We start from the raw sequence: 15,687 nt of genomic DNA on the forward strand, positions 1-15,687 counted from the left end.
ACTCCTTGGGCTCAGGCCGCCGGCGCTCACCATGCCCAGCGGCAGGATAGAACCCCCATTTCTCCATTTTGCAGACGCGCAAACCAAGGCCCTTCCTCCTTCATCCCAGCCCCACCCCCAGTGTCTTGGCCCAGGTCCAGGGACACCAGCTGGACCACCCCCTCTTTCTTCTCTTTTCTTTTGTGCCCTGTGGGGCCCAATTAAACCTAATTTTGTGACTTCACTTGGAGCCGGCACCAGGCGATTTCCCAGAGCATCCCGCGGGGGTGGGGTGGGGGATGGATAGGGTTAGAGGAGTTGGGGGAGCCCTGGGAGGGGTCTGGGGTTGGATCCCATCCCCTCCTCTCCTGTGCAGGGATGGGTAAAGGCAGCCCTGGCCGTCGGAGGGGGCGGAGAGTGGGACCAAGGCAGGGCCCCTGAGCTCTGAGTCCCGGTGGTGCTCAGCCTGCATTATACAGTGTCCCTGCGTGGTGGGCCCCATTCTGGGTGAGGTGCCAGATGACTCCTGGCTTGCGTGTCCAGCAGCGGGGCCTGGGGAGCTGGGCAGCCTGGGTTCCAGCCCTGGCTCTGCCAGTCACAGATGTGTGGCCTAGAGCATATTACTTAACCTCTCTGGTTCTCAGCTGCCCCATCTGTAAAATGGGCTAATAGTAGACATCTATCTTCCAGGGCTTTGGGAAGGATTAAGCAAGTTAATTTCTGTAAGGGGCTTAGGGCACGGGTGAAGGTGACATGTGTGTGTTGGCTATTAGGACAGTATGATAGCAGGAGAATGTGCTCCCTGTGTGTATTCCTGGGAGTGAGGGGAGGTGGGGTCCAGGCGTCCAGGGCTTGCGGGGGTGGTAAGCACAGGCATGGGTCTGAGCCTCCGCTCCCTGGGGCCTCCCCGCCCTGCCCCAGCGGTGTCAGCCACTTGGCACCCAGCTGCCTGCCATCTCCTGGTGCCATCCACCCTGCAGGCGCCCTTGGCCTGCTGTAGACACTGTGCGGAAGTGAAACTCGGCGCCATCTGTGTTGCAGGGACTTAATGTTTCCTGCAGGGGTGGACAGGCCTGCAGTCAGGCCCTTGGGGCTGACCTAGGGGCATGAAGGGGTGGAGGGAATCCGAGCTCGAGGAAGCCTTGGGCCAGAGCACCCTCATCCCCTGCCTCATCCAGGCCAGGGGCAGAGCTCGGGACTGCCACGCCAGTGCCTAGGGGATCTGTTCAACACCCCCCCACCGGCGCCCCCCGCTCCCCCCCAGCCCAGGCAGAAATGAGGGACAGGCTCTGGGCCCCAGCCCTGCCACCCTCCCCTTCCCCAACAAAGTGGAGCACAGAGTCCCCCCCGCCTTCCTGGGCCCCTCCCTGTCCACACACCAGCCTGGTGGCTCCACCGATCCACGGTCTCCAAGGGCCAGAGGGCACCACAGCCTGCTGTCCTTAGCCACAGGCACAAAGGGAGCCCCGGCCTGTCTCCCTGTGTGAACTGCAGCCCCCTGGGCCCTGTCCTGCCTCTTGCATGGGGGGAAGCGGAACCCTAGAACCTGCAGGACACTCCTTCCTGGGGTTTCATCCAAGGGAGATGTTCTGTCCCCTCGCCAGCCACCTGACTTGGGGGGCTACCTGGTGGGAAGGTGGTGACCCCAATTCACACCAGTTTACCCTTGATTCCTTCCTGGGGACCTTCAGCCACATCCTAACAAACCTCCATCCTCCAACTCAACTCCTGCTCCATTCCAAGTCAGCAGAAAACCTGGACCCCCCCCCCCCCCCCCCCCCGCCCAGGGAGACAGAACCATCTGCAGCGGTGGGCGCCTTCCTCAGACGTCTCTCTGCTGAGTCCTTCCCCACAAGCCTGCCGTAAGGGCCACTCGGCCTCCTCGCCCAGCACCCCCCTGCTCCCACTCCAGGCTCCAGGCTCTGGCTCCTGAGTACCAGCCCACACAGCCTCTCCCAGAGCGCCTCTGGGGGCTCAGCAGGTCACATCCCCCCTTGTCGGTCCTGCCAGCCACCCTAGGAAGTGTTACTATTTTCCCTGCTTTACAGAAGACGACACGAGGCACAGAGAAGATGAAAGACTTGCCCAGGGTCACACAGCTGGACTGCTCTACTTCCTCTAGGAACACAGAAGGCTTTCTCCGCAAACCCCCCAAACCTCCCTCCCATCCTGGCTCCCCCTCCCTCCTCGCCCAAACTCAGTCTGCTGTCTGCACACCACTCTTTCCTGCAGTGGGGCCCCTGTCCCCCTCTTCACATTAACACATCACCTTCCCAACGGAGAGACTTTGGGGCTCTGGTTGCCCCGTGGTTGGGGGGTCTCAGCGCCCCCCATGAGGTTGACCATCAGCCACCTCTGTCCAGCAAGGCTGCCTTGGAGATCGTCCACCTGCCTCCTGGACCTCTTCTGTCCCGGCCTGAGTGCGTCAGATGGGGTCTGGGGGCCCTGTCTGTCCCCCCACACCCATCTTCAACCCTGCCCTTCCTGGCCCTTCCGCAGCCCCCTGCAGAGCCCACCACAGCCATCCTGGGTACCCCCAACCCGCCCCCCTCCACCCCACTGTGTGGCCTCCGCACCTGCAAGGGGCCTGGGGCGTGCTCAGCTCATACCCTGCCCCTTCCTAGGAGGTTGGAGGGGGTCAGGAGGGCCCCAGGAGTGGGCAGGGGCTGGAGCCAGACCCTCCCAGAGCCCACAGAGGCTGACGGCAGGCAGGGTCCTGTGGGGGCCATTTGCCAAGGCGCTTAGGAGAGGTTGGCCGCTATTAGGGTGCTGTAATATTCATGAAGGGAAGATTAGATATTTAAATTTATTCAGCAATAAATGCGTCTCAGTGGGGGAGCATTCCTCACGCTAAACAAACAAGCAAGCAGGGGCTAATTAATTATTTACAGGAACAGGAGGCTGCCTGTGGCCTGGGGGAGAGGGGGGCAGCTATGTCCCTGCCAGGGGGCAAGAGACCCCAGGCCCTGGGCCGGACCCCCCACTCCCCCATTTCCCCCGCTGCCCTGTGGGTCTGGTCCCCTGTGTGCCCCGTTCTGGGATTTCTTTTCCCAGAAATCTCACCTACAAGCCTGCTGATGGCTTTGGGCAAGTCACTTCCCCTCCCTGTGCCTCCGTCTCCCCACTCTACCAGGTAACAGGACCTCCTTCCCCATTTGGCATGAGGATTCAGTGGGAGACGTCATCAAAATGCCCTACACTTTCTCACATGGTCCCCCTGGGTCACTTGTCTTCCAGGTGGGGCAGGGGAGACCTAGGCCCAGTCACCCACCCTGTAGGCAGAAGGCTGCTCTGCCCAGCAGGCTCTTGGGGGCCTCTTTTGCTCCAGGGGCAGATACGCTGCTGGTTGAGAAAGCCCTGGGCAGAGAGGGCTGGGGATGAGCTTGAGGCCTGAGGGGGCTGGGGGAGGGGCCCACCTCTTGAGCTCAGGAAGCCACCTGGGTCTGGGCCGTAGGGACCACTCCCCACCCAGACACCTCCCCCTGAAGGTCCCAGGGCTGGGAGCCCAGCCTGAGGAGAGGCCCCCCACAACCAGCCTGGGTCCAGCCTTCAGTGGCTCCCCGGGCCCCCACCACCTCCAGAGAGATCCCAAAGGCCAGGGCTGAGAGGACTGAATGGCTGGGGAAACTGAGTCCCCAAGAGGGTACCAGTGGGGTCAGGGACAGATGCCTAACCTCTGGGATGTCTCTAAGCCCCAGACCCTGAGGAGGACAAGCCGAGCCAGAAAGCCCAGAGAAATGACCTAGCCCTGGGGCACTGTGCCCCCTCCTCCCTCTGTCCAGCCTACACTCTCCATCTCTGGCCTCCAGTCTCCTCCTGGGCCCCAGCTGAGTCTCAGGAGCCATGACCCCATGGGATGCCCATTGCCAGAACCACCTCTGGCCTCTGCCCACAGCCCCGCTCACTGGATCGACAACCCCGCACTGGCCCCTGCTCTGTGAGGCTTGGCCTATTGGGGGAGACAGAGCCCACCTTGGCCAGACCCCACCCTTGTGGTGCCAAGGCGGGTGGGCACCCCAGGGAGAAGATGGATGGACAAGAGCTCCAAGATGTGATGGGAAGTTCATTACCGGGTGAGATCAACTCCTTAAATGGGCATTTGGAAACATTAGGCTTCATTACATACACAATGGCGGCACCTCATTCATCATGCAAAAATCACTCCCGTTATTAAAATCCCCATGGCAGCTGCAGGAAGGGGCCTGGCAGCATCTTGCCCGCTGAGGGTGGGGTGCGGGCCCTGGAAGCCTCTGCTAGAGTCCCCACTGGGTTGGGGGGCCTGAGTCTTCCTGTCCCTCCTACCCAGGGAGGAGGCCTATGGAGGGCTAGGAGTGGGGAGCACGGTTCCCTCCAAGGACCCAGTGCCTCAGTGTTGTCATCTGCAAAGTGGAGCAGTTAGTGGTACCCCCAAACCCCGGCGCTGTGCTGAGGGTCCCTGGGATCCTGCAGGAGAGGCTCCATGAGGCCCGGCTCCACACCCTGAGCGCTCAGTACAGGCAGGCTGCTGCTCATGCTGCCATCGCCATCTGGGCTGGGGCAGGGACGCCCAGTGTCTTTTCTTGGGGAAGGACACGTCACTCCCTTACCCCTACAACCTCCCACGGCCTCCACAAGTCCATGAAATGAAGTCTTCCACCCCGAGTGAGGCTGGGGTCCCCTCCAGCCTTCCCCCTGAGATGACTGGCCTCTGCATCTCTCCCACGTGCCCGGCTGCGGGGCGGGGGGCGGGGGCTGCCAGGTGCTGGCCTCATGCAGGGAGGGGACGGGGTTGTGGGGGGGGCTCTACCTCACTGCAAGCCCTGAATCGGGAGAAGATGGAGCTGGACAAGAGGGAAAGGGGGTGGGAGCGGGCAGGCCCTGTGCGCAGTTGGGAGGGCTCTCCTGAGGAGGTGGCATCTGAACAGAGCCCTGAGTGATGAGAAAGAATTGGCTTTGGAAAGCTGGAGGAGGAGGCCTCAGGCAGAGGCATGGGTGGGCCACAGGGAGAGTCCAGGGTGGGCTGGGGGTGAGGAGAAGTGGGAAGTGGGGGAAGGGGGCGGGGAGGGCTGCATCTGTGGGACTGGTAGAAAGAGCTAGAACTGCTTCCATGGCAGCCCTGAGAAATTTGAGCAGGGGCAGTGTGTGGCCTGGGACAGCCTCTGAGTGTGGGGGTGGGGGGGTTGCTGTTCCCCATGGAATGCTCCTGCGGGGGGTTTGCTGGGCTCAGGCCAGAGGCCCCCCCCACACACACCAGCCTCTCCCCCAACCCCCACCTGGCACACAGCGGGGCTCCAGACTAGTTTGGGGACTGGGTGCTCAGTGCTTGGGGCCCCTACTTCCTCTGAGTCCAGCCCCCTTCAGGCAGGGTACAGAGGCCATCCCATCTGCCCACTGTGCCCTGCCGTGACTGTGGCCGTGAGCAGCCACTGGGCAGAAGTGGAGGCCCTGATGAAGCTTGGAAGCTCCCATCCGAGGCTTTGCTAATCCCCCAGGGCCTGCCTGGCGCTGAGCAGAGGAGAGCCAGCGGGAGCAGGGAGAGAGCAAGGAGGAGGAAGAGAGAGCGAGAGGATGAGAAATGGAGAGTGGGCACATGAGCGAGAGAAATGGGGAGCGGGCCAGAGATGCCTTGTGGCTGGGAGAGACAGAGACAGAGCAGGAAGGGCAAGCAAGGGCAGAGGCAGAGAAGGACAGACAGAGACAGAGAGACAGAGACAGAGAGAAAGAGACACAGAGACACAGCGACAGAGGCAAAGACAGAAAGAGAGAGAGGGGCAGAGACAGAGAAAGATAGAGGTAGAGATAGGCAGAGACAGAAGCAGAGAGACAGAGACAGAAAGAAAAAGTGAGAGATAGGAGAGAGAAGGAGGGAGGAAAGGAGGTGGGGCCACAGCCCAGGCCAGGGCCTCAGTGTGGTGAGGAGAAAAGGTGGGCCCCAGCGTGGTGGGCTTTCCTCAAGCCGAGGGGCCGCCGCAGGGGGCCAGGGCTGGGCTGTGAACACGTGCACAGGTGCCCAGGCTGGGTGAGCGGGGCCCCTGGGCACAGCTGGTCTGCACACAGGTCTGCCCTGAGCACCTAACCTTGGCCAGGAGGTGGATAGACAGACACCCCGTGCATGTCCCGTCGGAGCAGAGTCTGACAGGGAGGTATTTGGTACTTAAATAACCACACAAATGGGAGTCTGATCACCACCATGGGTAATGGAATGCCAGCCCACGAGGTGCTGGGGCTGCTGTGTGCTCACACCCAGGACGGTGGCAGGGCATGGGGAGCCCTTAGTAAATGGAGCAGGACAGAGGGGGTGGTGGTGGGAGCGGCTGCCCTGCCATCAAGGTAAGGAGGCAGGACGGTTGTGGTGGGAGGGCAGAGGAGCCTTAGGTCCAGGAGCAGCACATGCAAAGGCCCTGTGCCAGGACAGGGGGCTGTAGGAGCCGTGTGCCCAGGGTCAGGTGTGGGCACAGGAATCGGGGCTGCACAGGGCTCAGCGGGCGGGAAGGTGGGCAGCTGGGCCGCAGTGGGGCCGGGGCTGGCTGCTGCCGATTTGCTGGGGCCACTGAGCTCTTGTTGGCAGTGAGCGTGCACGGAGGGGACCAGCCCTTCGGGGAGCCGGCCAGGCGAGAGCAGAGATGGCGGCCGCGTGAGCAGAAGGCAGCCCTGAATTAATCTGTCACTAAAGCTTGGCCGTGGCAGGCGCAGTCATGATTTAGATGAATAATTGAAACGCTCTGATACATTTATTATCCCTTTAGTGCAAAAGTGGCAGAGAAAGACGAGGGGTAATTGAAAAAGAGCGCACAAATCTCCGCGAGAAAGCCGGCTCCTTATCGCCGAGTAAACATTTCAGTCCTAATAAACAGGAGAGACACGCGTCAGGGCCCTGTCGATCCCCATCCTGATTTAGGGCCCGCCTCCCTTCTTATCCTACAATAGGAGAGCGGTCTGTTTTTTAAAAAAATATGTTTATCGAGCCAGTGAAAGTCTCTCCAGGAAGGAGGCAGGGAAGCAGGCGTGGCCTCCCATGGTCCGGGTTCTGAGGGTCTAGTGGGTAGGCGGGCCTAGCCCACCCAGTCTCCCCAGTGCACCTGCCAGAGCTCCGCTGCGCCTCTCCACGCCTCCTTGCGCATCGAACTCCTATTCACCCTTCAGGGCCTGAATCAGATGCCCCCTCTGCTGGGCAGCCTCCTACCAAACTGGGTCTCTCTGAGGGCAAAGCCGAGGAGCCCTGAGTCCCCACCGCCACCCACACTCAGAGAGAGCCCTGGAGAGGAATGAAGGTGAGGGCAGAGTCGGGGGGGTTCCCAGAGACTCACTGGGCTCCCTTCACCAAAGCCCTGCAGGCCAGGCCCCAGGCCTCCTCCTGAGTCATTGCTGTCCCCACCCCCCAACTCTACCTCCCCCCATTCCTGCCTGCTGTCCCTTTCCTCCCCACCACCCCAGGGCAGGGCTGTGGGGCCTGTGTGCCATCTCGGCTCTCTGCTGGCTCTCGGGAAAGGGCCCCACATACAGAGAGTGCGACAGCCTTCCCATAAATGGGCTTGGAACCTCCTAGAATCCAGTCCCGAGGAGAGTGCGATCTTGTGTGCTCTAGTGGAGAGACAAGCGAAAAGACCGAACATGAAATAACGCCCTCCACTAAAAGGGGAATGTGTGCTCCGGAAAAAGCCACAGAGCAGGGGGAGAGGGTCGGCTGGGGCCTGCAGCCCAACTCAGAGGGGCCAGGGCAGGCCACCTTTGCCTGATGCTTGCGTGGATGGGGGACAGGGGGATGGGGATGCTGACAGTGTAGGTGGGCGGACAGGTGGGTGGGAGGTACGTGGTTGATGGGGAAGGAAGACAGATGGGTGGGGGGGGTAGATAGAGGAGTCTGGGGTAGATTGGTGGGTGGCAGGGGTAGATGGAGAGGTGGGGGGCAGGTGGATGGGGGGTGATAGGAGGGCAGGGAGTGAGCAGAGGCTGAACCCCCGTGGGGTTGGATGCAGGAAGAGAGGGAGAAACCTTAGATGACCCCACGGGAAGACAGATACGGGTTCTGGGTAGAGCCAGGTGGGGACCTGGTCTACCGAGTCCCTGGCTCCTGCTGCCCATGGCTCCCACCCGGGCAGTCAGGGGGAGGTTAAGGCTGGATAGAGCAGCGATGGGCACAGGTGGCAGACACAAGGGCGGAGGACATCTCAGAGGGCTGGGACCATCTGGGCTCCAGCCCTAGGCAGGCTCCAGGCCCCCAAGCCCTGGCGTCGCCCCTATCGCAGTCCCCTCCCTGCCACCTCCACCTTGTTCCAATCACATTAGCAGAGTGACAGCCCCAGCGAGCTCTCGCGGCGGCTCCATAAATCTCGGCCGGTGTTAAAAGGCTGGACTCCAGGCCCACTTCCTCCTGGGTCCTGGCCCACCCCATCCATCTCTGCCGCAGGCAGGCAGCCCGGAAGGGGAGCTGGAGGACCCCTCCCTACCTCCCCACTCAGTCTGGCCAGAGCAGGTGCTCTTTGACCTCTCAGAGGGAGGTCGCCAGGCCACAGCTGAGCCCCTCCCTGCCCTGCTGAAACCCTCAGTGGCTCCCACTGCCCTCCCCAGCAAGTCCTTCGAGGAACACATTGGGCCATCCCTGCCTGTCTGCAGTTCGTTCATTCATTCAACAACCCTGAGCACCTGCCATAGGCGTCAGACCCAGGTCTAGGGGCTGGAGACCCAGCAGTGCCCTCCGGAGCTTTGTTCTCAGAGGGGTGAGAGCCAATCAGCAGTGACAGAGACAAGTGAGTTACAGGGCATGGGGGCGCGCTGGGAGACAGCAGCTCCGGGGTGGGCTGGGGTGGGGAAGGCAGGCTGCAGCGGCGGCGGTAGGCACAGGCAGCTGCGGTTTCAATGAGGGTCAGGGAGGGCCGCCCCGAGAGGGTGGCGAGCCCAGAAACCTGGCCAGAGGCAAAGGGAGAGGCCGGAGGCCGCAGCTGGGGAAGAGGGTTCCGAGGCGAGGGGACAGCCGGTGCGCAGGCCTGGGGCAGGGGTAGCAGGGAGGCTAGGGCTGGCCAGTGGCAGGGAGTCTGGCAGGTGGCTGGGGCCCTAAGAACTTGGCCTTGGCTCTGAGTGAGGGGAGAGCCCTGGCAGAGTTTTGAGCAGAAGAGGGGCAATGACCTGACTTAGGATTTAAAAGGCCCACACCTTTCTGTGGTCTTTTGTCTCCCAGAACGGCATGGCTACAACTCCAGCTCCCCACGGGCTCCTCTCCCCTTGGGGGGCTGCGACGGCTCCAATCTTCTGAGTCTCCCCAAATGCCCCATGTTTTCCCTCACTCTGGGCTTCACCTATGCTGTTCCCTCTGGACAGCACACCCTTCCTGTGGCTCTTTACTAGCTGCCTTCCAGCCACCCCTCAGGTCCCCGTGTAGGCGCCACCTCCTTCCAAGAGCCCTGCTTCCCCATCCCACAGAGCACGTGGGGGGTGGGGGGGGTCTCATCTGACCTGTGAGCTCGGGGAGGGCAGGGACCAGGCCCCTCTGGTCCAGCACCCTGCTCAGGGCCCAGCACGCCGTGGGTGCTAGGTGCTCAGTCCCTGGGGGGATGAATGAACACGCAAAGGAGAGGGATGTCTGAAGGCAGAACACGGCAGGTGGCAAATCAGCGACAGCCCCCGAGTCCTGCAAAAGGGACAGGCTTCAGCAAAAGGTCCTAGCTGGACCCCCAGCCCCAGTGAAGCCCGGCACTCGTGAGGCCTCCGGGATAGCTGTGACCTCCACAGGGACAGTGGGGGAGAAGCGGGGGAGGGAGGGAAAAGCTCTCTAGCCACAAACAGACCCCCTCCCCGAGTCCTGCATCCTGGCCGGTCACTGACAGCTCTTAGCACTGTTCTTATTTATTCCTGACCTCAATGCCCCTTTTATTTTTCCCCCTTTTAAAACCTGGCCTGGGCCCCGCCACTGCTGCCGTAAACACGGCCCCCGGGATTTATCCGACGGCGCATTAACCCTTGCCCCCCAGCTCACCAATCATGCTGCCGCCTGTGCCGACAGCGGGCGGCCCAGCCGGTGGGGGCTGAGGGGCCCGGGGACCAGGGGCTGGTGTGGCCCGCCCGGGCAGGGCTCACCAGAGGAGGTGGGCATGGGGTGGGGGAGGGAGGCACAGGGCTGGGCCCACCTTGCCACACGCTGCCAAGCATGTAGGCCACGTCCCTGCAGGCTGGGCCCACCCTGCCCCTCCCAACTTGCCCACCTGGCGCTGCTGGAGCCCCTGCTTGGTGGTGGGGAGCCACAGTGAACACACACGCGCCTTCTGGGGGCGCCTCACAGCCCGCAGAGTGCTCCCCGACTTCAAGAGGCCTTCTCCTGGCTGTAGGGCCGCCCTCTGAGGTCGTGGTAGAGTGGGGCAGAGGTGGGAAAACTGTAGCCGAAGGGCTGGGCTTTCCCTCCCACACCTGCAGCCTCCAGTCGTAGGCCTCGTCTCTTTAACCCTCACGTGTCTGGCCACGCTGCGGCCCCCAGGCCCCTAGTTGCAGACCAGGAGGCCTCTCTCTTCAGAGCCTGGGGACCTGCTGGGTCCTCCCGTAGCGAGTGGGGCCAGGCCCGCCATCCAGGGCTCTGGCTTTGTCCCCAGCAATGGCAGGCCAGGCTTGGCCAAGGGAGTGGGTGTCAGAAAAGGTCAGAGTTGGAGAAATGGGGGTAAGCGCACAGTAGGGGTGATGGAGAGGGCTGTGGGGGGCAGGCTGGGCACGATGGGCAAGGAGGCCCAGAGGAGAGAAGCAGCCACGCAAGGAGAGATTTCAGGAACCCAACCCCCAGGCCCATGTACCCCTCTACAACCCCCCCACACCCCCCACACCCCCAGCCACAGAAGAGCCCACTTACCGCCGCCGCCTCCGAGCAGGGAGCTGTTGGCTGTAAGAGAGAGAGAGAAAGGCCAGTCAGCTGGGAAGTAGCTGGTGGGCCAGCAGCTTGTGGAGAGGGGAGGTGTGGGGCTAGCAGCTGGGCCTGAGCGGCAGGCCAGGGCCCTGGGGGTTTCAGACTCTGGGCCCAGGATTTTCTCTGAGGCAGGGGCCGAGAAGGAGGAGGCAGGGTCTCCCTCTCCTGCTAAGGTTCCTGCTGGGCCTGGGGTTTGCAGGGTGGTGGGGGCCCAGCTGCTCACCCCGGAAACAGCCCTGTGCGGGGTCTGGAGTGGCCGCAGACCTGTGGCCACGTGTACCCTTTCATGCATTCACTCTGGTGACCCAGCGTCTCGAGAGGCCCATCTGTGCCAGGCCTGGTCCCTGGCCTTGGAGCTCACGGGACACAGCTGGAAGCCACTAGAAAACTCTGTGCACCTGTGCTGAGTACTGCCCAGGGAACGCGTGTGGGGGTGGGGAGGGGGGAGGGGTGGGGGTAAGAACATGAGCCCGTGAACCAGGGCTGGGGCACCCAACACCCATCCCGGGGCAGCACGGAGAGGGCGCAGAGCCCTGGGACTGAAACCGAAGCTGGTTCAACAAATGGCCGACTAGAGCCACCTTGCTCCGTGCCTCAGTTTCCCCCCAGGGAATCTCCCAGGGTTGGTGTGAAGGCCAAGGCAGAGAGAGGGGTCCTCAGCTCCAGCCCCCTCCCCGGGGCCAGGCCGCTGGGGCTGACCTGTCCCTCTAGCTCTGCCTGGCCTGCAGCCCCCTCCTGCTTCTCCATGGGGCTGACAGGAGGGCAGAGCAAAGCTGGCAGCCACTCGGCCCGCACGTCAGGGCCCCTCACCAGCCGGGCTCCGGCTCCTGGCCTCGCAGCTACCCCGGCGCTCACTGCTGGGGCCAGTGAGGGGAAGTGACGGGCGAGACAGACAGGTGCTGCCCAGGTGGGGGACCCGCTGTGCCTCGACTCCTCTGGACTCCGGCGTCCGGGCTCCCAGGTGGGGCCTGCTGCTCCTCCCCAGCTCCCGCACCCCAACTACCTTCTGGGGTCCCGGTGCCGCCCCTCTGTGGGAGGAGCACAGGGAGCAGAGACTGGGGCCAGGAGTGGGGGCCCCTTCAGGGCAGACCCGTCCTCGCACCTGGGGTTCCGTGCAGACACTGTGGACCCTGCTAAGTGGTGTTGGGCGGCTCCGAGCGCCTGGTCTCCCAGAGCTGACAGCTCTTCGCTTGGGGAATAATTAATTCCACAGCCCGAAAACCCAGGGCTGCAAGTTGCCACGTTACTTGCGAGATTAATACAAGCAGCTAATTAAGATGGAGAGGCGAGGAGCGGCCGGGTGCTCCCACAGCAGGGCTGGGGGGCTGCGGGGAAGGTGGGAGGAAGGCCGGCTGAGCAGGCCGGGAGGCGGCTGGGACCCGGAGCCCCGGCACGAGGAGGACCAGGAGGGGACCGCCAGGCAGATGCGGGCAGGCAGGCTCCTACAGGGCCCTGGAGGACGCTGGGGCCCCTGGAAAGCTCCATCCCGGTGGGCGGTGAGGACCCTCGGCCAGGCACAGACTGAGTGCTTTGCACACATGATCCCATTTAACAATCCCAACAGGGTGCCACGGGGGTGCGAGGCTCCCATTTTACAGATGAGAAGCCTGAGGCTGGGGGGCTGAGGGGCATCGTGGTGGTGGCAGGACATGAACCAGGTCTGACTGTAGCCAAGCTATAAGGCAGGCTGACCTCGAGGGCAGCGCAGGGAGGCTCACCGCCACCCCCCCAATCCCGGCCAGGCCTGGGCCCGACTCTTCCACACTGCAGCCCTTCAGACGCAGTCTGGACCTGCCCCCCGACCCCAACCCCACCCCAAGGGTCGGGCTGCAGTGAGAGGGGGCTGGACCTGGGGACAGCCCTGCCCTAGAGCCAGCAAGGGAGGCCTGGGCATCTGGGGTTGGCCCAGAGCAGTCCTGGCATCTGTCAGAAGCTGCCCTCCATGGCCTTTCCCCACCTCCCCCCGTCACCTCTCTCTCTTAATTAACACCGGCCGCAAACGAGCTGGCTCCCGCTCACAGGGGGACTCGGTGCCAAATGTGTTGGCAGCGAGCCTCGAAGGGGCGGGAGGGGAAGGGGCGCTGACCTGCCATTCTGCAGGCCCCTGTTGGAAGGGACCTACCCTACCGCCACCTGGTTTCCCTTGAACCCCACCACGTGTTGGTCTGCCCAGGTCGGGGATGGGGTGAACTGCCCCGATGTCCACCAGGCCAGGAGCACCGGAGGGCTGAGGGGGGAGGTGAGCCGGGGGGCCTTCACCGGGGCTAAAAGGATTTCACCAGGCTGAGCCCGAAGAAGGGCAAGCAGGTGGCCAGGTCGTGTCACCTGTCCCAGGTGGGAACAGGCAGGCGCTGGGTGTTGGTCTTGGGCTATCCAGAGGATCTGGTCACCAGCTTGTCCCCAGGCTCAGTGAGTGTCCCACGTATGAGGCTGGCCTGCGTGTCCCCTTCCTCCAGCCCACTAGGCTGACAGTCTCCGGCTCCTCCTCCTCCCACTGTCCCTACCAAGCTCCCTTCAGTTCTAAACCACAACTGGTCATGAGCCCATTTTTCAGATGAGAAAGCAGGTTCACAGAGGGATGGGGAAGGGAGGGGAGGCCTCTGACCCAGGATGGCTGGTTGTCAGCATGCCTTCTCCTTCTGTTTCTTTTTAAATACTTAATTTTTTAAAGTAATCTCTACACCCAATGTGGGACTCGAACTCACAACCCTGAGAGCAAGCGCTGCAGGCTCCACTGACGGAGCCAGCCGGACGCCCCAACCATCATCCTTCTTGACCCCCACACGCTCCCCGTGTGCTCCCAACGCCTTCTTGCTGAGACATGGTGGTGGGTGAGTGCGAGCTGCGGAGACAAGCACGGGGCTTCCAGCTGAAGCCAGGGGTCGTGACCTGGCCCCACCCCAGGGACCCCAATATGGCCCATCGAAGTAGGGGTCTCTGAGCTCCTGAGCGGCATTGCCCTGGGACTTGGGGAAGGGGCATGAGGCCTGCTCCGGCTTTGGTGAGGGTGAGGTAGGGGGTGGCGTTTCCCAGGCCATAGCATGCACCCTGGGGGCTGGGGGTGCCTTTCCCCAGGGCTGCCACCCTGTCTGCTTAAAGGTCCCCACGGCAAGGTGAGGTGGCCCAGCCCTGCCCCATCCCCCACTCACAGACACGCGTGCACCATGCTCCATGGGGCGTCATTAACTGGCTCTGAGCCTCCGCACTGAGCCTGTGACCTTGGGGTGGAAATGAGGTCCACACCCCTTGATGCCAGTCACTGCCAAATCCTCTGTCCCCTGACAGGGGCCCACCGGGCTAGGGGCTGAGGGTCCCGGGGGACATCACCCCCTCCTCCATATATTCTGCCTGCCCCTCCCTGCCCCCCCCACCTGCCCCTCATGCAGGGCACTTGCCCATGCTTTCGTTCCACCCTTCGCCCGCTTCACACCTTCTCAGGCCCAGAGCACCTCCTTCAAGGGCCCCAGCCCCGTCCCCTGCCCCCCAGCAGTTGTGCCCCCCGGCGGGGGGGTCAGGGTGGAGTTGCTCCCCAGTTTGGGCCCCAGCATCCAGCCCACCGCGTCAGGGGCTGGCGTGTGGTCACTGTGCCTGGAAAGGGAGAAGGCCAGACCCCGAGGGCTTGGCCACTGTCATTACAGGTCAGAGGAGGCCCCGGGCGAAGGCAGACAGACCTGGCTGGCCCCTTCTTCATTCTCAACCTGAAGCATTTTATTTTATTTTATTTTATTTTATTACTATTATTATTTTTTTTATTCCATTTATTCACTTGACAGAGAGAGATCACAAGTAGGCAGAGAGAGAGAGAGAGGGGAAGCAGGCTCCCCACCGAGCAGAGAGCCCGACGCGGGACTCGATCCCAGGACCCCGGAACCACGACCCGAGCCGAAGGCAGAGGCCTCAACCCACCGAGCCACCCAGGCGCCCCCTCAACCTGAAGCATTTTAATTGGTTGCTGACGTTTGTCACGAGCCACCAAGTACAAAGAGATGAAAAAGACCCAGTCCCTGGGCCTCAGGAGCTCCCAGGCCTAAAGGGTAGGCAAGGGAGGGACAAGATCTGGTGAGGCCTGGCAACTGGGAGGGCTTCCAGGAGGAGGTGGTATTTGAGCTGAGGCTGGAGGAGGGAGGCAATAGCACAGCTTCAGAGAAAAGGAGAGGCCTGCAGGGGAGGGGCACAGCAGGGGGCCTAAGGAGTCTGAGCATTTCCTGGGGCAGAATGAGGTACTGCAGGGGTTGGGGAAGGAGCTCTGCAGGCTGGGGGGAGGTGCGGGCTGGCATGGACAGAGCCAGGGCACTGGAGCTGGGTGCTGGGGAGGAGCCGGTGGGGTGCAAAGGGAGGCTCTGAGGCACACAGACACCTCTTCCTCTTCTGACCACCCCCACCCTGCCACCCACCCCTCCTGCCCCTGTCAGGCAGCCCCTGGTGAAAAGAATGGCCCTCACTTTGAGGGCCAGGCAGTGCATAGCGGGCATGGGCCAGAGCCCATGATATTTTTAGGGACCCATGAAAATGTAATTTCTTTTCAGATCAGAAGAGGAGGGGTGAGGGGTGCCTGGGTGGCTCAGCTGGTCCAGTGTCCTACTCTTGGGTTCTGCTCAGGTCAGGATCTCAGGGTCATGGGACCAAGTCCGGCCCCCGCTGACTGGTGTGTCTGTCTCAGATTCTCCCCCTTCTGCTCCTGTGCGAGCTCACACTCTCTCTCTCTAATAAATAAATAAATCTTTAAAAATATTAAAAACAAAATCAGAAGAGTAAATGAACTTTGAGTCTGAAGTTATTTTCAGTATATAATGTTAATACATTTTGTCTTTATGCCAGCAAACTCATAAAATCAGCTTCTAACATAC

At 62.2% G+C, this 15,687-nt stretch overlaps 1 protein-coding gene across 1 annotated transcript in view; it reads right to left on the minus strand.

The window, feature by feature from the left end:
* The window catches only part of MACROD1 (mono-ADP ribosylhydrolase 1), a 142,703-nt gene that overhangs the window by 3,106 nt on the left and 123,910 nt on the right, over positions 1–15,687 (minus strand). Inside the window, 1 exon segment of the mRNA XM_047691690.1 lies at positions 10,787–10,816. Coding sequence (XP_047547646.1) covers positions 10,787–10,816 — 30 coding nt within the window.

The sequence above is a fragment of the Lutra lutra genome, chromosome 10 (assembly GCF_902655055.1).
Source record: "Lutra lutra chromosome 10, mLutLut1.2, whole genome shotgun sequence".
NCBI classification, from domain to species: Eukaryota; Metazoa; Chordata; class Mammalia; order Carnivora; family Mustelidae; genus Lutra; species Lutra lutra.